The sequence below is a fragment of the Zonotrichia leucophrys genome, chromosome 27, assembly GCF_028769735.1.
Source record: "Zonotrichia leucophrys gambelii isolate GWCS_2022_RI chromosome 27, RI_Zleu_2.0, whole genome shotgun sequence".
NCBI lineage: Eukaryota > Metazoa > Chordata > Aves > Passeriformes > Passerellidae > Zonotrichia > Zonotrichia leucophrys.
Window position 1 is genome coordinate 4,412,704 of NC_088196.1, and position 20,162 is coordinate 4,432,865.

The window sequence follows — 20,162 nt, forward strand, 5'->3', positions numbered from 1 at the left end:
AACAGGGGATGAGCCCAAGGAGCTGCAGCCCAGGAGGGTCCCCAGGAGGGTCCCCAACCCCAGCTCTGGAAGCCTCCCCTTGTCCCAACCAAGCCAGAAAAGCGGCCACAATCAAAGCCAGCACAATCAGCAGGTAAAAATTAAACTTTTATTTTCAATCCGAGTAAACCAGCAAGAGAATCGATGGTCGGGTTGTTCCATTCCGTGGGTTTTCTCTTTTTTTATTTTTTTTTTGGATAAAAAGGCCAAGTAATTTTGTAAAATTTTTGTTTTTACTGGTGGGTGCTCAACCCAGGAAGGAGGACACAAGGACAAAACCCCAATTAAGCGACGGATCCCGAGGAAAACACGTTCTAAGCTCAGCACTGAGACACAACCAGGGAAGCTGGGATGGACGAAATCTATTTTACACGTGATGAGAAGCAATTATTCAGCTTTTTAATTGTTCTTCTTCCTTGTGATTTCTTTAACTCATTTATTTATTTACTTATTTTTAAATACAGGTTTAGGTGCTTTTCAGCTATGAAAAAAAAAGGCAAAAAAGTGCATAAAGTTGAGAGAAAAGGCAGAAATCAAGCAATAAGAGGTTTGTTTCCCATGGCGGGGGTGAAAGGAGCATGGGAGGGGAGAATTTAGGGACAACGGTTTTGAGGGAGGATTAAAAAAAGATCTGTATCCCAAAAGGGAATTTCCTGTGTTATTTGGTCCATTAAAAAAGGGTTTATTCACATTGAGGCTCCCTCCCCATTCCCAGACAAGAACGTGATTACGAAGAGGATTCAGCAGGGAGAGGAGGAGGCTCCCCCTGCCCTTGTGCTCCCTGTTTTAGCACCAGCTGGGATTCCCACCCTGCCCTGCTGCCACCCCAAATCCCTGTCCCCAACCCCACCGCAGCCACAATTCCCTGTCCCCAGCGTGACTCTGCCCCCAGTGAAGGGAGGTGTCCCCAGGAATGTCTCACTCTGCTTTGGTCCCTAATTCCTGATTTTCCAGTGGGAATAACAAAGGTGGAGCTGCCTCCTGGCCCCACAGTGCTCCTGGCATGGGGACACCCCATTGTCCCAAGCCCTGGCATGGGGACACCCCCAATGTCCCAAGTCCTGGCATGGGGACACCCCATTGTCCCCAAGCCCTGGCATGGGGACACCCCATTGTCCCAGGTCCTGGCATGGGGACACCCCATTGTCCCCAAGCCCTGGCATGGGGACACCCCAATGTCCCAGGTCCTGGCATGGGGACACCCCAATGTCCCAGGTCCTGGCATGGGGACACCCCCACTGTCCCAGGTCCTGGCATGGGGACACCCCCATTGTCCCAGGTCCTGGCATGGGGACACCCCCACTGTCCCAAGCCCTGGCATGGGGACACCCCAATGTCCCAAGCCCTGGCATGGGGACACCCCCAATGTCCCAGGTCCTGGCATGGGGACACCCCCATTGTCCCCAAGCCCTGGCATGGGGACACCCCAATGTCCCAGGTCCTGGCATGGGGACACCCCCACTGTCCCAGGTCCTGGCATGGGGACACCCCCACTGTCCCCAAGCCCTGGCATGGGGACACCCCCACTGTCCCCAAGCCCTGGCATGGGGACACCCCATTGTCCCCAAGCCCTGGCAAGGGGACACCCCCACTGTCCCAGGTCCTGGCATGGGGACACCCCATTGTCCCAAGCCCTGGCATGGGGACACCCCCATTGTCCCAGGTCCTGGCATGGGGACACCCCAATGTCCCAGGTCCTGGCATGGGGACACCCCATTGTCCCAGGTCCTGGCATGGGGACACCCCCACTGTCCCAGGTCCTCCCAGGACCCTCTGGAGGTCCCTGCTCCTCCCTCCCTGCCCAGTTCCAGTTTAACCCGACCCTGATCCCCCCCAGGAGCCCAGAGGAGAAGGGGACAGGGACGTGCTTTGATGTTTTGGTCCCTGACACCATCCCAAAGTGGTCCCTAAAAGCTGCCACCAGCGCTGGCAATGAGAGGTGTGGGCAGGCTGGGGGTGTCACAGCACCCAGGGGACAGTGACAGGGGTGGTGGCAGCACTCAGCAGCAGGAGGAGGAGGAGAAAAGCAGGAAAATTCTGGGTGGGGGGGAAAGGCTCAACCCCAGGGGACCCCCAGAGTGAGCGGGAGCTCTGGGGGAGCTGATCCCAGTTTGGGGGGACTCATCCCAGTTTGGGGGGACTCATCCCAGTCTGGGGGGCTGATCCCAGTTTGGGGGGACTCATCCCAGTCTGGGGGGCTGATCACAGTTCAGTGGGGTCGATCCCAGTCTGGGGGGCTCATCCCAGTCCAGAGAACTCATCCCAGTTCAGGGCGGCTGATCCCAGTTTGGGGGGACTCATCCCAGTTCAGGAGGGCTGATCCCAGTCCAGGGAACTCATCCCAGTCTGGGGGGCTGATCCCAGTCCAGGGAACTCATCCCAGTTCAGGGGGGCTGATCACAGTTCAGTGGGGTTGATCCCAGCCTGGAGGGGCTGATCCCAACTTCAAGGGGCTCATCCCAGTCCAGAGAGCTCATCCCAGTCTGGGGGGGCTGATCCCAGTTTGGAGAGCTCATCCCAGTTCAGGGGGGCTGATCCCAGTTTGGAGAGCTCATCCCAGCCTGGGGAGGGGTTCATCCCAATTCAGGGGGGCTGATCCCAGCCTGGAGAGCTCATCCCAGCCCAGCCCTCCAGCCAGGACGAGCCCCAGGGCTGCTCCTGCTCCGGAGGGCTCAGGACAGCCCAGCCCGAGGCAGGAGCAGCCAGAGCAGAGAGGTTTTGTGGAGATTTGAGCTCAAAACTTTCCTGCTCTGGGCACTGAAGGATTGAGGGCAGCCAGGAGCAGGATGAGCAGGGGCAGCTTGGGGTGAGCCCCCCTTTGCTTCCCCCACCCCACAGCGGGAATTTGGTCCTGAATTTGGCCTCTCCCTCCCTTTCCTGGCATCCCGGTGGCTCCCGGGAGGGCAGGACAGGAAGGACAGGAGGGACAGAGGGGACAGGAGGAGAAACGCCCTGGAGCTTTGATCCCCACCCCGCACAGCCCCGAAACCGGGCCCGGAGGGGACACGGGGACACGGCTGGGAGGGCGGGGAGGGGACACGGGCAGGGCTCAGATGGCCTCCACGTAGTTGGCCGGGAGCATGCCCGTGTCCCCCGTGCGCTCCACCGTGCCGTACATCCAGCCGTCATCGATCTGCTGCACGTTGATGATGGTGTCCCCGTCCTGGAAGGACACCTCGTCCTCGTCCGCCGCGTTGTAGTCATAGACGGCACGGAAACGCTTCTGTGGGGACATGGGGACACGGTCACAGCCCCAGGGGACATGGGGACATTGTCACAGCCCCAGGGGTCACTGTCACAGCCCCATGGGGCACAGAACAGCCCCAGGGGACACAGGGACATTGTCACAGCCCCGGGGGGCATGGGGACATTGTCACTGCGCCATGGGACACAGGGACATTGTCACAGCCCCGGGGGACACGCAACAGCCCCAGGGGACACGGAATTGCTCCAGAGAACATGGAAAAGCCCCAGGGGACTTGGGGGTGGGTCATTGTCACAGCCCCAGGGGACACGGGGACATTGTCACAGCCCCAGGGGACATGGAATAGCCCCAGGGGACATGGGGACATTGTCACAGCCCCGGGGGACACGGAACAGCCCCAGGGGACACAGGGACATTGTCACAGCCCCGGGGGACACGCAACAGCCCCAGGGGACACGGAATTGCTCCAGAGAACATGGAAAAGCCCCAGGGGACTCGAGGACATTGTCACAGCCCCAGGGGACACAGGGACACTGTCACAGCCCCAGGGGACATGGAATAGCCCCAGGGGTCACTGTCACAGCCCCATGGGGCACGGAACAGCCCCAGGGGACACAGGGACATTGTTACAGCCCCAGGGGACACAGGGACACTGTCACAGCCCCAGGGGACATTGTCACAGCCCCAGGGGACACGCAACAGCCCCAGGGGACACGGGGACATTGTCACAGCCCCAGGGGACACGCAACAGCCCCAGGGGACACGGAATTGCTCCAGAGAACATGGAAAAGCCCCAGGGGACATGGGGGTGGGTCATTGTCACAGCCCCAGGGGACACAGGGACAGCTGTCACAGCCCCAGGGGACATTGTTACAGCCCCAGGGGTCACTGTCACAGCCCCATGGGGCACGGAACAGCCCCAGGGGACACAGGGACACTGTCACAGCCCCAGGGGACACAGGGACATTGTCACTGCACCAGGGGACACGGAATTGCTCCAGAGAACATGGAAAAGCCCCATGGGACTCGAGGACATTGTCACAGCCCCAGGGGACACAGGGACATTGTCACAGCCCAGGGGACACTGTCACAGCCCATGGGCATGGAACAGCCCCAGGGGACACAGGAACATTGTACAGGCCCAGGGGACACAGGGACATTGTCACTGCGCCAGGGGACATTGTCACATCCCCAGGGGACACACAACAGCCCCAGGGGACATGGAAAAGCCCCAGGGGACTCGAGGACATTGTCACAGCCCCAGGGGACTCGAGGACATTGTCACAGCCCCAGGGGACACAGGGACATTGTCACAGCCCCAGGGGTCACTGTCACAGCCCCATGGGGCATGGAACAGCCCCAGGGGACACAGGAACATTGTACAGGCCCAGGGGACACAGGGACATTGTCACTGCGCCAGGGACACGGTCACAGCCCCAGGGGACACAGGGACACTGTCACAGCCCCAGGGGACATGCAACAGCCCCAGAGGACATGGAAAAGCCCCAGGGGACTCGAGGACATTGTCACAGCCCCAGGGGACACGCAACAGCCCCAGGGGACACAGGGATGCTGTCACAGCCCCAGGGGACAGGGGGGTCACTGTCACAGCCCCAGGGGACATGAGGGTAACTGGCACAGCCCATTCCTAGGGACAGGCTGGGAGCTGGATCCGGGTGGGTCTCAGTGCCCAAAACTGAGCATCCAAACCCCCTCCCCAAACTGAGCATCCAAACCCCCCAAAACTGAGCATCCAAACCCTCCAAAATGGCTTCTCCTGGGGCTGAGGGAGCACAGGGATTCCCAGGGTGGGAATGAGGGGCCTGAGGGAGCCCTGGGGTGGGATTTGGGGGGCTAAAGGAGCACAGGGATCCCCAGGGTGGGGATCTGGGGGTCTGGCTGAACTCACCCCCCCTCCGGCCGGGGCGTTGCGCTGTGAGGAGGCCGCAGTTGGCTCCTTGTAGCCGTAGGACTGGGACGGAGGCGGCTGCTGCTGCTGCTGCTGCTGGTAAACTGGGGAGGGACAGGGGGGTGAACTGGGGTGGGAGGGACAAGAGATGGGAACTGGGATGGGGAGGGAATGGGGATCCTGCACTGGGAGTTGGGTGGATCCATGGACTGGGATGTGGACGGATCCTGCACTAGGATGTGGAGGGAAGGATGGATCCTGCACTGGAATTTGGGTGGATACTGCCCTGGGATGTGAGTGGATCCATGCACTGGGATTTGGGTGGATCCATGCACTGGGATTTGGATGGATCCCACGCTGGTATTTGAGTGGATCCATGCACTGGCATTTGGGTAGATCCTGCCCTGGGATGTGGAGGGAAGGATGGATCCTGCACTGGGATTTGGGTGGATCCATGAACTGGGATTTGGGTGGATCCTACACTGGGATTTGGGTGGATCCATGAATTGGGATGTGGAGAGAAGGATGGATCATGCACTGGGATTTGGGCAAATCCATGAACTGGGATTTGGGCAGATCCATGAACTGGGATTTGGGTGGATCCTGCACTGGGATGTGGAGGGAAGGTTGGATCCTGCACTGGGATTTGGGTGGATCCATGAACTGGGATTTGGGTGGATCCTGCACTGGGATGTGAAGGGAAGGGTGGATCCATGAACTGGGATTTGGCTGGATCCTGCACTGTGTGGAGGGAAGGTTGGATCTTGCACTGGGATGTGAATGGATCCTGCACTGGGATTTGGGTGGATCCTGCACTGGGATGTGGAGGGAAGGGTGGATCCATGAAGTGGGATTTGAGTGGATCCTGCACTGTGATATGGGTGGATCCATGCACTGGGATGTGGAGGGAAGGATGGATCCTACACTGGGATTTGGGTGGATCCATGCACTGGGATTTGGAGGGAAGGATGGATCCTGCACTGGGATTTGAGCAGATCCATGCACTGGGATGTGAGTGGATCCCACAGCGTGATTTGGGCCGCGGGGGCCGCAGAGGAGCCCCAGGACTGTCCCCACCCCACCTGTGGCCGCGGGCTGGCCGTGGAGCTGCGGCTGCTCCGCTCTCCGGTAGGCGCCGCTCTCGGGGGAGCTCCGGCGCTCCGGCTCCGAGCCCTCGCTGGGGCTGGGCCCCATCCGGCTGCGCTCGAACTCCTCGTGGTACTTGATCTGCAGGGAGGGGACACAGCTCAGGCACGTGTAAAACCTGGGGGGCGATGAGCTGAAATTTATCACCATGGTTTGTATTTTTGTTTGGTTTTTGGAGGGGAGCAGCTCTATGTTTGTTTGGGGATGGTTGTGTAGGGATGATGATGGTTGAGCGTTATTTTTGACAGCAGGAGATGTAGAGAAAGATTAATTGAAAGTGTATTGATGATGGCTGATCATTATTTTTGATAGTAGGAGATATAGAGGAAGGTTAATTGAAAGTGTATTGATGATGGTTGATCATTAGTTTTAAGTGGATTGATGATGGTTGAGCGTTATTTTTGATATTAGGAAATACAGAGGAAGGTTAATTGAAAGTGTATTGATGATGGTTGATCATTATTTTTAAGTGTATTGATGATGGTTGATGGTTATTTTTGATAGTAGGAAATATAGAGGAAGGTTCACTGAAACTGTATTGATGATGGTTGAGCATTATTTTTGATAGTAGGAGATGTAGAGGAAGATTAATTGAAAGTGTATTGATGATGGTTGAGCATTATTTTTGATAGTAGGAGATGTAGAGGAAGATTAATTGAAAGTGTATTGATGATGGTTGATCATTATTTTTAAGTGTATTGATGACGGTTGAGCGTTATTTTTGATACTAGGAAATACAGACGAAGGTTAATTGAAAGTGTATTGATGATGGTTGATCATTATTTTGACAGCAGGAGATGTAGAGGAAGATTAATTGAAAGTGTATTGATGATGGTTGAGCGTTATTTTTGATAGCAGGAGATGTAGAGGAAGATTAATTGAAAGTGTATTGATGATGGTTGAGTGTTATTTTTGATATTAGGAAATACAGATGAAGGTTAATTGAAAGTGTATTGATGATGGTTGATCATTAGTTTTGATAGCAGGAGATATAGAGGAAGGTTAATTGAAAGTGTATTGATGATGGTTGATCATTATTTTTAAGTGTATTGATGATGGTTGAGCATTATTTTTGATATTAGGAAATACAGAGGAAGGTTAATTGAAAGTGTATTGATGATGGTTGAGCATTATTTTTGATATTAGGAGCTCAGAGCATCCCAGGCACACACAGGACAGGACAGGAGGAGCTTTCTGTGCCCTGGGGGTGAGGTGAGGAATTGTTAGGAATTGTTTCAGGATGAGATTGAGCCCCACATGCGCCTCCCAAACCAGGGGAACACGGAGCAAAACCCCCTTTAGGAATCCTGGTGTGCACCCCCCAGTGCCAGGGGGGCACAGGAGGGAAGGGTTAACCCAACCACGGGGCTGTGAGGGTAAAAATTACCAATTAACTGCTTGCTGTTAATGAGTGCATTCCCACCGGGAAGCAGCTGGAGCCTGGGGATGTGCCCTGGTTAAACAGTGATGGACTGGAGGGCACTGGGAGCTGGGCATGGGCAGGGCTGGGGCACAGAGAGCCCGGGGGCAGCACCCGGGAGGCTGGACAGGGACAGGGAAGGGACAAAGGACAGCACCAGGAAGGGCCTTGGGGACAATCAGGATCAGCCCCAGGAGCAGGGACAGCCCGAGGACTGTTCCCTGGATTTGGGAACAGGGACAGCCCCAAAACAGCCCCAGGACAAGTTCAGGATCAGGAACAGCCTCAGGAAGAGCCCCAGGACAGGTTCAGAATCGGGGACAGCCCCAGGAGCAGGAACAGCCCCAAGAAGAGCCCAGGACAGATCTGGGAGCAGGGACAACCCCAGGAACAGAACAGGAGCAGGAACAGCCCCAGGATGGGCTCAGGATCAGAAACAGCCTCAGAAACAGCCCCAGGAGCAGGGACAGCCCCAGGACAGGTTCAGGATCAGGGACAGCTCCAGGAACAAAAACCGGAGCAGGAACAGCCCCAGGAACAAGAACAGGGACAGCCTAGGATGGGCTGGGGATCAGAAACAGCCCCAGGAGCAGAACAGGAGCAGCCCCAGGATGGGCTCAGGAGCAGAAACAACCTCAGGAGCAGCCCCAGAGCAGCCCCAGGAGCAGGGACAGCCCCAGGATGGGCTCAGGATCAGAAACAGCCCCAGGAACAAGAACAGGAGCAGAAACAGCCCCAGGATGGGCTCAGGAGCAGAAACAGCCTCAGGAACAGCCCCAGGATGGGCTCAGGAGCAGAAACAGCCCCAGGAACAGCCCCAGGAGCAGGGACAGCCCCCAGGATGGGTTCAGGAGCAGAAACAACCTCAGGAACAGCCCCAGGAGCAGGAAGAGCCCCAGGACAGGTTCAGGATCAGGGACAGCTCCAGGAACAAAAACGGGAGCAGGAACAGCCCCAGGAACAAGAACAGGAGCAGGGACAGCCTAGGATGGGCTCAGGATCAGAAACAGCCCCAGGAGCAGCCCCAGAGCAGCCCCAGGAGCAGGGACAGCCCAGGATGGGTTCAGGAGGAGGAGCAGCCCCAGGAGCAGAAACAGCCTCAGGAACAGCCCCAGGAGCAGGGACAGCCCCCAGGATGGGTTCAGGAGCAGAAACAACCTCAGGAACAGCCCCAGGATGGGCTCAGGCCGTGCCCAGCCCCGTTCCTGAGAGGGCCCAGCCCCATTCCCGGGGGCCCAGCCCCGTTCCCGGGCTGTCCCCACCTGTCCCCACCCCGAGGCCGCTCTGGGGCAGGGCTGGGCCGGCCCCACCTCCCCGGCCCTGGGGACAGCGCTGTGCCTGCGGCTCCCTAAGTGGGTCAGGGCCACCCGGGCCGGCAGCCAGGCTCGGGAGCTGCTGCAAACGCTGCCAGAGGGTGAGGGGCAGGGCAGGGCTCAGGGCAGCTCTGTGCTGGCATTCCATGGCCCCAAACCCCCCTGGATCAGCCCCAAAGCCAGCCCACAGCGAAGCTGCCAGCTCAGAGCTGCCCCAGGGAAAATCTCCCAGCCTGGATCCCATTCCCTGCCTGGGGTGTGGTGAATCCATCGCAATGGGAGCAGAAAAAGAGGGAATAAAAATCCCACTGGGTTTTTTTGTGGGAGCTCCTGCTGTGGCACCATCTCCCTGGATTCCAAATTCCACCCCTTCTGTTCCCCTGGCACCATCTCCCTGAGCATCCCTATCAGAGATTTGATAAAGAAATTTGATCATTTTGATACCCTTGGTAAAAGCAAACGAAACTTTGCAAATTAAACCCAGACTGCAAGAAGATTAAATCAGACAGGTTTACCAGGAAAGCTCATTAAACTCTGCAAGCAGATGCTGTGATATGCATCAGTTTGTGTGATTTTAACCTGATCACTGTGGTAAACATTACTAGTCTCCCTAAAATTACAATTAAGTAATGAATAATCTCTCTAAAAATGAGTATCAAGTAATTGATAGTCTCCCTAAAATAATTAAGAAATTAGTAGTGTCCCTAAAATTACTATTAAGAAATTAAGTCTCCCTAAAATTGCTATTAAATAATTAAGTCTCCCTAAAACTACTATTAATTTTCCCTAAAATTACCACAAAATCGCCCCAAAATTACTATTAAGTCTCCCTAAAACTACTATTAATTTTCCCTAAAATCGCTACGAAATCTCCCCAAAATCACCGCGAAATCTCCCCAAAATCGCCGCGAAACCTCCCCACAATCCCGGCGAAATCTCCCTAAAACTGCTACGAAATCTCCCCAAAATCGCTACGAAATCTCCCCAAAATCGCCGCGAAATCTCCCAAAATCGCGGCGAAATCTCCCCAAAATCGCGGCGAAATCCCCCAAAATCCCGGCGAAATCTCCCCAAAATCGCGGCGAAATCTCCCCAAAATCCCGGCGAAATCTCCCCAAAATCCCGGCGAAATCTCCCCAAAATCCCGGCGAAACCTCCCCACAATCCCGGCGAAATCTCCCTAAAACTGCTACGAAATCTCCCCAAAATCGCTACGAAATCTCCCCAAAATCGCTACGAAATCTCCCCAAAATCGCTACGAAATCTCCCAAAATCCGGCGAGATCTCCCCAAAATCCCGGCGAGATCTCCCCAAAATCCCGGCGAGATCTCCCCAAAATCCCGGCGAGATCTCCCCAAAATCCGGCGAGATCTCCCCAAAATCCCGGCGAGATCTCCCCAAAATCCCGGCGAGATCTCCCCAAAATCCCGGCGAGATCTCCCCAAAATCCCGGCGAGATCTCCCCAAAATCCCGGCGAGATCTCCCCAAAATCCCGGCGAGATCTCCCCAAAATCCCGGCGAAATCTCCCCAAAATCCCGGCGAAATCTCCCCAAAATCCCGGCGAAATCTCCCCAAAATCCCGGCGAAATCCCCCCAAAATCGCTACGAAATCTCCCCAAAATTACTATGAAATCTTCCTAAAACTACTACGAAATCTCCCCAAAATCGCTACGAAATCTCCCCAAAATTACTATGAAATCTTCCTAAAACTACTACGAAATCTCCCCAAAATTACTATGAAATCTCCCTAAAATCACCACGAAATCTCCCCAAAATCCCTATTAATGCCTGATTACTATAACCACTTGTATCCCACATTAAAATCAGATTCTGATCACTGACTCAGCCTCCCCTCTGCTCCTCACAGAGCCTGTCTGTGCTGCAGGGCCCTGTGTCCCCGGGGCTGTTTGTCCCAGCTGTCCCCTCCCCGCTCCCCCTGGAGGTCACGGCGGTGTCCCAGCGGTGTCACAGCAGGGACAGGAGCCACTCACGTTGCTGATCTGATCCTGAGTCTTCTTGATCCTCTGCAGCTCGGGGGTGTCGGCCACCACGCTGAATCCCTTCCCTTTGTTCTTCTCGAACTCCTCCTTGTAGCGGATCTGGGGGCGGCAGAAAACGGCTTGGAGACGGGGACAGAGGAGGGGACAGGGCACAGCTGGGCCTGCCCAGCCCCTGGCTGGGATCCTGGGCTGAGATCCAGGGGAGCAGCTCCTGCCCAGCCCAGGGGCACCCCCTGAGCATCCCTGAACATCCCTGAGCCTCCCAATGCATTCCTGAGCATCCCTGAACATTCCTGAGCATCTCTCAACATTCCTGAGCCTCCCTGAACATTCCCAGTGAATTCCTGAGCATCCCTGTCCATCCCTGAGCATCTCAGTGCATCCTTGAGCATCCCAATGCATTCCTCAACATTCCTGAGCCTCCCTGAACATCCCAGTGCATCCCTGAACATCCCAGTGCCTCCCAGTGCATCCCTGAGCCTTCCTGAACATCCCCATGCATCCCTGAACATCCCCATGCATCCCAGTACATCTCTGCACATCCCAGTACATCCCTGAGCCTCTCTGAACATCCCCAGTGAATCCCTGTCCATCCCTGAGCATCTCAGTGCATCCTTGAGCATCCCAATGCATTCCTCAACATTCCTGAGCCTCCCTGAACATCCCCATGCATCCCTGAACATCCCAGTGCATCCCAGTACATCTCTGCACATCCCAATTCATCCCTGCAGATCCCTGAGCATCCCAGTGCATCCCTGAGCCTCTCTGAACATTCCCAGTGAATTCCTGAGCATCCCCATGCATCCCTGAGCATCCCAGTGCATCCCCAGTGAATTCCTGAGCATCCCTGTCCATCCCTGAGCATCTCAGTGCATCCTTGAGCATCCCAATGCATTCCTCAACATTCCTGAGCCTCCCTGAACATCCCCATGCATCCCTGAACATCCCAGTGCATCCCCAGTGAATTCCTAAGCATCCCAGTGCATCCTTGAGCATCTCAGAGCATCCCAATTCATCCCTGAGCATCCCAGTGCATCCCTGCACATCCCTGAACATCCCAGTGCATCTCTGAGCATCCCAACGCATTCCTCAACATTCCTGAGCCTCCCTGAGCATCCCAGTGCATCCCTGAGCCTCTCTGAACATTCCCAGTGAATTCCTGAGCATTCCTGGACATCCCTGAGCATCTCAGTGCATCCCTGGGCATCCTAGTACATCTCTGCACATTCCCATGCATCCCTGCACATCCCTGAGCATTCCTGAACATCCCCAGTGAATTCCTGAGCATCCCTGTCCATCCCTGAGCATCTCAGTGCATCCTTGACCATCCCAGTGCATTCCTCAACATTCCTGAGCCTCCCTGAACATCCCCATGCATCCTTGACCATCCCAATTCATCCCTGAGCATCCCAGTGCATCCTTGAGCATCCCAATGCATTCCTCAACATCCCTGAGCCTCTCTGATCCCCATGCATCCCTGAGCATCCCAGTGCATCTCTGCACATCCCAATTCATCCCTGCAAGTCCCTGAGCATCCCAGTGCATCCCTGCACATCCCTGAACATCCCAGTGCATCTCTGAGCATCCCTGATCCTCCCTGAGCCTCCCAGTGCACCCCTGAACATTCCTGAGCATCCCCAGTGAATCTCTGCACATCCCTGAGCATTCCTGTGCATTCCTGAACATCCCTTAGAATTCCCTGAGGCAGGAAAAACAAGGAATCACTGAGTTCTTGCCAATCCCAAGGGAGGGCAGATGCTCTGATAAATCCCCTGGTTTTACCCTCCTAAATCCCACCCTGCTCCATCTCCTTTGGTTTTTCACCCTGCTGTTGTTCAGGACACAGGAATTCAGCCCTAAAAAACCACCTGGCAGCACCCCCATGATGATGACGATGAGAATAATTTAACAAATTAATTAACCCCACAATTAATTTTCCTCGGGGGGAGCTGCTCCCTCCATGCCGTGACTCCGAGTGCATCCATTGGTTACCAAAGGGAGCCAGAAAAAACCTTCAGAAAACCCTTCACACATCAAAGCCTCCCATTTCTGTCACCAGCACTGAGGTGACACTGGGTCAGGACAGGAGTGGCACTGCCACCCCCACACGGGACCCTCGGGCAGGAAGGGCTGTGCCCAAATTCCCCGCAGGAAAAGCTCAGAAAAGGAGCCCCAGGATGGGAACCTGCAATTTCCCTGCCACACGTGGGCTGGGAGAAGCAGCCTGTGGGCACCAGGGTGGCACTTTGGGGACACTTTTGGCCTGCCAGGACATCATTATGCAGCAGCTTCCCGTGAGCGGAACGGGAGGCGCCTCCTCGGGGACACAAATAGAGGGGACAGAGGAGTGACACGAAATCACTGTGGCCTGGCCCTGCCACCCACCCTGTCCCTGCAGGTGCCCAGTGTCCCATCCCTGTCACCCATCCCTGTCCCTGGCACCCATCCTTGCAGCTCATTGTCCTTGTCACCCCATCCCTGCCACCCCATCCCTGCAGGTGCCCAGCACACTGTCCCATTATTGTCATCCCATCCCTGTCACCCCCACCCAACTCATCCTTGTCACCCTACTCCATAACCTCTGATATCTCACCCCTCCTGGATCCTAAATCTCTGATATCCTCCCCATTCATTATCCCAAACCTCCTGCATCCCAACCTCCTGCATCCCCTCCCTCCTGGATCCCAAATCTCTGATATCTCACCCCTCCTGCATCCCAAACCTCTGATATCCCCCCATTCATTATCCCAAACTTCCTACATCCCAACCTCCTGCATCCCAAATCTCTGATATTCCACCTGTTCTGGATCCCAAACCTGCACCCCAACCTCCTGTATCCCACCTGTCCTGGATCCCAAGTCTGATATCCCACCTGTTCTGGATCCCAAATCTCTGATATCCCCCCATTCATTATCCCAAACTTCCTACATCCCAACCTCCTGTATCCCACCTGTCCTGGATCCCAAATCTCTGATATCCCCCATTCATTATCCCAAACTTCCCACATCCCAACCTCCTGCATCCCAAATCTCTGATATCCCCCCATTCATTATCCCAAACCTCCTGTATCCCACCTGTCCTGGATCCCAAATCTCTGATATCCCACCCCTCCTGCATCCCTCCCTTTCTGTATCCCACCCCTCCCAGCCCCTCTGCAGGGTCTCTCCCACCCCTCAGAGCTTCCCCCTGCCCAGCACCCACAGAAATCCCTTCTGCAGCTCATCCTGCAGGGAATGGGGCCCTGAGGAGCCCCTGGGCTGCCCTGCAGGAGGCTCTTCCACCCCTGAGGCACCCCAGCTCCATCCCTGTACCCCATCCCTGTCACCTCATCACTGTCACCCCATCCCAGCTCCACCCCTGTCATCCATTCCTGTGGGTGTCCAGAACCCTGTCCCTGTCACCCCACTCCTGTGGGTGCCCAGTGTCCCATCCCTGTCACCCCATCCCTGTGAGTGCCCAGAGTCCCATCCCTGTCACCCCATCCCTGTGGGTGCCCAGTGTCCCATCCCTGTCCCCCCACCCCTGTGGGTGCCCAGTGTCCCATCCCTGTCACCCCATCCCTGTGGGTGCCCAGTGTCCCATCCCTGTCACCCCATCCCTGTGGGTGCCCAGTGTCCCATCCCTGTCACCCCATCCCAGTTCCATCCCTGTCACCCATTCCTGTGGGTGCCCAGTGTCCCATCCCTGTCACCCATCCCTGTGGGTGCCCAGTGTCCCATCCCTGTCACCCCATCCCAGTTCCATCCCTGTCACCCCATCCCTGTGGGTGCCCAGTGTCCCATCCCTGTCACATCCCTGTCACCCATCCCTGTGGGTGCCCAGTGTCCCATCCCTGTCACCCCATCCCTGTCACCCCATCCCAGTTCCATCCTTGTCACCCCATCCCTGTGGGTGCCCAGTGTCCCTGTCCCCCCATCCCTGTGGGTGCCCAGTGTCCCATCCCTGTCACCCCACCCCTGTGGGTGCCCAGTGTCCCATCCCTGTCACCCCAGTGTCCCAGAGCCTGGCAGCCCCAGGAGCTGGGCACACCTGGCACAGGGCACACGGTGACAGGGGCTGAGCTGTGGTGCCCAGCCCATGGAAAAGGAGCCCCCCTCCCTCCATTCAGGGCTGTGAGTCCCCCCCAGGCAGAGCTCAACCCCCTCCCCTGGCTCTGCTTCCATCAACAACAGCCCAGGGAGAGCCTGGAGCCTCCAGAGCAGCAGCAGCAGCTCCGTGGTTGCCATGGAAAAGCCACGGTGTCCCCTTGTCCCTGTCACCCCCCTGTCCCTGTCATCGCTGCGTGGACACAAATCCAGCCCCAGGCTGGGCTCAGCTCGGAGCCTGAGCCAGGGCTGGGGGGAAAGCTGAGCTTTGGGGACAAAAGCTGAGCTTTGGGGACCCCATTTTGGGGTCCTGGTGCTGCAGGTGAGGCTCCCCCTCCTCCTGATCCAAGGATTCAGCTCCTGGCACTCTCAGGCTGATGGGAGGAGAAGGAAGAAGGTCACAGCATCCTTCAGAGCACAGCAGGCAGGGATCTGATCCCAATCCCAAAAAACCGACTGGAAACAGCAGGGAAAAATCCCAGGAAACAGCAGGGAAAGAATCCCAGAAAATAGCAGGGGAAAAAAATCCCAAAAAAACAGCGGGGAAATCCCAAAAACCAGCAGGGAGAATATCAGAAAACAGCAGGGAAAAAAAAATCCCAGAAAACAGCAGCAGGGAGAAAAAAATCCCAGGAAACAGCAGGGAAAAATTCCAGAAAATAGCAGGGAAAAAAATCCCAAAAAACCAGCAGGGAGAACCTCAGAAAACAGCAGGGAAAGAATCCCAGAAAATAGCAGGGAAAAAAAAATCCCAAAAAACCAGCAGGGAAATCCCAAAAACCAGCAGGGAGAATCTCAGAAAACAGCAGGGAAATATCCTAGAAAATAGCAGGGGAAAAATTCCAGGAAACAGCAAGGAGAGAAATCCCAGAAAACAGCAGCAGGGAAAGAATCCCAGAAAAGAGCAGGGAAAAAAAAACCCCAGGAAACAGCAGCAGGGAGAAAAAAATCCCATGAAATAGCAGGGAAATCCCAAAAACCAGCAGGGAGAATCTCAGAAAACAACAGGGAAAAAAATCCCTGAAAACAGCAGCAGGGAGAAAAAAATCCCAGGAAACAGCAGGGAAAAATTCCAGAAAATAGCAGGGAAAAAAATCCCAGAAAACAGAAGGGAAAAATCCCAAAAACCCCATCAGGGAAAATCCCTGCCCAGGAGAGGCAGCAGGCTTTGCTGCCAGCACCCTGGGCTGTCCCAGTGCTCCTTTTCCAAGGAAAAAAGGGAATTGGGAGCAGGAATCCCAGGGAGCTGCCCCACGAGCTCTGCTGGCAGACAGGATTGCCTCTGGATGGGATTGTTTCCAGCACAGTGAGCAGGGCTGACATCAAAGCTCTCAGCACAGCCAGAGCCCAGGAAAACCTGGAATTGTCACAGCTGGAAAAGCTCTGTGGGCTCAGAGCCCAAGCATGGCCCAGTTCACCATTAACCCACAAACCCAAGCTGGGTTTGGGACATTTCCAGGGATGGTGACCCCAGCACTGCCTCACAACCCTTCCAGGGAATGGTTTTTTTTCCATGATTTCCACCCTAAATCTTCCCTGGAACAACATGAGGCTGTTTGCTCTCATCCTGACAATTTAGGGAACAGCCTGAATCCCACTTGGCTCCTTCCAGGGATTTTAGGGATTGGGAAGGACCCCCCTGATCCTCCTTTTCCAGAGGCTCAGCCCCTTCCCCATCTCCCTCAGCCTCTCCTGGTGCTGCAGCCCCTTCCCCAGGCAGCCTCACATCCCCCAATTCCAGCAGTTTTCCTACAAAACTGAAGCTCCCATCCCTTTTCCCAGAGTTCTGCCCTTCCCAGAAAAATCAGGAATTCTCCTCCAGCCCAGCCCTGCTCCCTCCCAGGGGTTTGTTCTCCCAAGCCCTGAGAGGTTCAGGTTTACAGGAAACATTTGGAATGGGTTTGGGAATGGATTTGTAGGAAATTTTTGAAGTTTGACAGGTTTATAAAGTTTGTACCTGTCTGTAAATGCTCTTATTTGAGATAAGAAATGTTGACTTGGGAATAGGATGGATATTGTTGAGAGAGAAATGAAATTAGAAGTAAGTTTTAAAGGAGAGTTTTGTAAATGAGGCTATAGATACTTTGGAGAAGTAGAATTATGAAAGATGTAGTAGGAGTTAGGAGGGAGGGGTTTGGGAAGCAGCCAGAGAATCATGGAATTGTCAAAATCATGGAATTCCAATGGATTTGGAAGTGTCAATTCCAAGGCTGGAAGAGAGAAATCCCAAAACCATGGAACACTCAGAGACAGAAATGGGAAAGGTCAGGATGGGTTTTTTCCAAGGGAATTTGGGAATCACATAGAAAATCCTGGAATTGTCAGGGCTGGAAGGGCCCCTCTGGAGAGGGAACACAGAGAAATCCCAAAACACAGAACCCTCAGAGACAGAAATGCAATGGGAAAGGTCATTGTGGGTTTTTCCAAGGGAATTTGGGAATCACATAGAAAATCCTGGAATTTTCAGGGCTGGAAGGGCCCCTCTGGAGAGGGAACACAGAGAAATCCCAAAACACAGAAACGCAATGGGGAAGGTCAAGGTGGGTTCTTCCCATGGGAATTTGAGGGGCACGCAGAAAAATCCCAGAACGCAGGAACAAAAACACAACAGGGAAAGGTCAGGGTGGGTTTTCCCCATGGGAATTTTGGGAATTTGAGGGGCTCACCTGGCTCTGGAGCTCACTCTGCTGCTTTAGGCGCAGGTTCTCGGGCGTGTCTGCCACCATGGTGAAGGATTGCTTGGGGTAGTGTCTGCAGAGGGAAGGAAGGGGTTAATGCCACTGTCCCCTCCTGCCCAGGTGCTCAGGCACAGCACAGCAATTCCCACCATGGAATTCATGGAATTGTGGAGTCATTCAGGCTGGAAAAGCCCTCCAGGATCATCGAGCCAAACCTGCGTCCCCAAGGGCCACGCTCAAGGGCTAAGAACATTCCAGGGGTTTTGTCCCATTCCTGAGGAGCCAGAGCTGGTCCCACAAGAGGAGGAGCAAGAGGAGCATTCCCAGCCTGGCAGGGCCTTCCATGCCCCAGAATTCCCAGGAAATGCCCTGGGAAGAAACCCAACCCAGAGGAGATCTGAATTCCCAGATCATGAATTCCCCCAGGGAATCCCAGAGCATTCCCAGCCCTGTGAGGAGAGCCAAGAGCCAGCCCAAACCATTCCTGGGATTCTGGGAGATCCCAGATCATTAATTCCCTCTGGGAATCCCAGAGCATCCCCAGCCCTGTGAGGAGACCCAGCCCAAACCATTCCCGGGATTCTGGGAGATCCCAGATCACAAATTCCCCCTGGGAATCCCAGAGCATCCCCAGCCCTGTGAGGAGAGCCAGCCCAAACCATTCCTGGGATTCTGGGAGATCCCAGATCATTAATTCCCCCTGGGAATCCCAGAGCATTCCCAGCCCTGTGAGGAGAGCCAAGAGCCAGCCCAAACCATTCCTGGGATTCTGGGAGATCCCAGATCACAAATTCCCCCTGGGAATCCCAGAGCATTCCCAGCCCTGTGAGGAGAGCCAAGAGCCAGCCCAAACCATTCCTGGGATTCTGGGAGACTCCAAATCAAAAATTCCCCCTGGGAATCCCAGAGCATTCCCAGCCCTGTGAGGAGAGCCAAGAGCCAGCCCAAACCATTCCTGGGATTCTGGGAGATCCCAGATCACAAATTCCCCCTGGGAATCCCAGAGCATTCCCAGCCCTGTGAGGAGAGCCAGCTCAAACCATTCCTGGGATTCTGGAAGATCCCAGATCACCAACTCCCCCTGGGAATCCCAGAGCATTCCCAGCACTGAAGGAGAGCCAGCCCAAACCATTCCTGGGATTCTGGGAGATCCCAGATCACAAATTCCCCCTGGGAATCCCAGAGCATTCCCAGCCCTGTGAGGAGAGCCAGCCCAAACCATTCCTGGGATTCTGGGAGATCCCAGATCATTAATCCCCCCTGGGAATCCCAGAGCATTCCCAGCACTGAAGGAGAGCCAAGAGCCAGCCCAAACCATTCCCGGGATTCTGGGAGATCCCAGATCACAAATTCCCCCTGGGAATCCATCCCAGAGCATTCCCAGCCCTCTGAGGTGATTCCCAGCACCTCTGCCCAAGGTTTTTACAAACCCTGAGGGTTTTCCCTGTGGCTCAGCAGTGCTTTTATCCAACATTCCCAATGTGAACAAAGGCATGGAGAGGGACACGGCCCAGCCAAGGGCAGAGGCTCCTCTGGAACCAGAGCAGCTCAGCCAGAGGCCGGAGCATTGACAGAATTCACAGAAAAACAAAATTACAGGGCTGGAAAAGACCTTCGAGATCATTGAATCCATCCCAGCTCCAAGACCTCAACTCAACCCTGGCACCCAGAGCCACATCCAGGCTTTGTTAAACACCCCTAGGGATGGTTACTTCAGTCTCAAAATTCACAGAATGACCAGGTTGGAAGAGACCTTCAAGATCATTGAGTCCAACCCAGCTCCAAGACCTCACCCAAACCCTGGCACCCAGAGCCACATCCAGCCTTGTTTAAACACACCCAGGGATGGCGACTTCACCACCTCCCCAGTCCCTGGTCCCCAAATTCCCAGAATTCAGAGTCACAGGGTTGGAAAAGACCCTCAAGATCAAGTCCAACCCAGGCCCAACCCCTCAACTCAGCCCTGGCACCCAGTGCCAATCCAGCCTTGTTTAAACACACCTAGGGATGGTTACCCAGTCCCAAAATTCCCAGAATTCACAGAATGACCAGGTTGGAAAGACTCGAGATCATCAGTGCAACACAGATCCAACATCAACTCAACCCTGGCACTCAGAGCCACATCCAGCTTTGTTAAACACATCCAGGATGGTGATTCACCATCTCCCAGTCCCAATGTCCCAAAATTCCCAGAATTTGACCAGGGTGGAAAAGACCCTCAAGATCAAGTCCAACCCAGGCCCAAGACCTCAACTCAGCCCTGGCACCCAGTGCCAATCCAGCCTTGTTTAAACACACCTAGGGATGGTTACCCAGTCCCAAAATTCCCAAAATTCACAGAATGACCAGGTTGGAAGAGACCTCC

General features: G+C 55.0%; 1 protein-coding gene across 1 annotated transcript in view; it reads right to left on the bottom strand.

Moving 5' to 3' along the window:
* Nucleotides 1-134: 134 nt before the first annotated feature.
* The window catches only part of LASP1 (LIM and SH3 protein 1), a 36,049-nt gene continuing 16,021 nt past the window's right edge, over nucleotides 135-20,162 (bottom strand). Inside the window, exons 3-7 of the mRNA XM_064733717.1 lie at nucleotides 17,786-17,870; nucleotides 11,026-11,133; nucleotides 6,236-6,380; nucleotides 5,154-5,257; nucleotides 135-3,262 (exon numbers count right to left, since the gene is read on the bottom strand). Coding sequence (XP_064589787.1) covers nucleotides 3,089-3,262; nucleotides 5,154-5,257; nucleotides 6,236-6,380; nucleotides 11,026-11,133; nucleotides 17,786-17,870 — 616 coding nt within the window. The 3' untranslated portion in view covers nucleotides 135-3,088. The remainder of the gene's footprint in view (nucleotides 3,263-5,153; nucleotides 5,258-6,235; nucleotides 6,381-11,025; nucleotides 11,134-17,785; nucleotides 17,871-20,162) is intronic.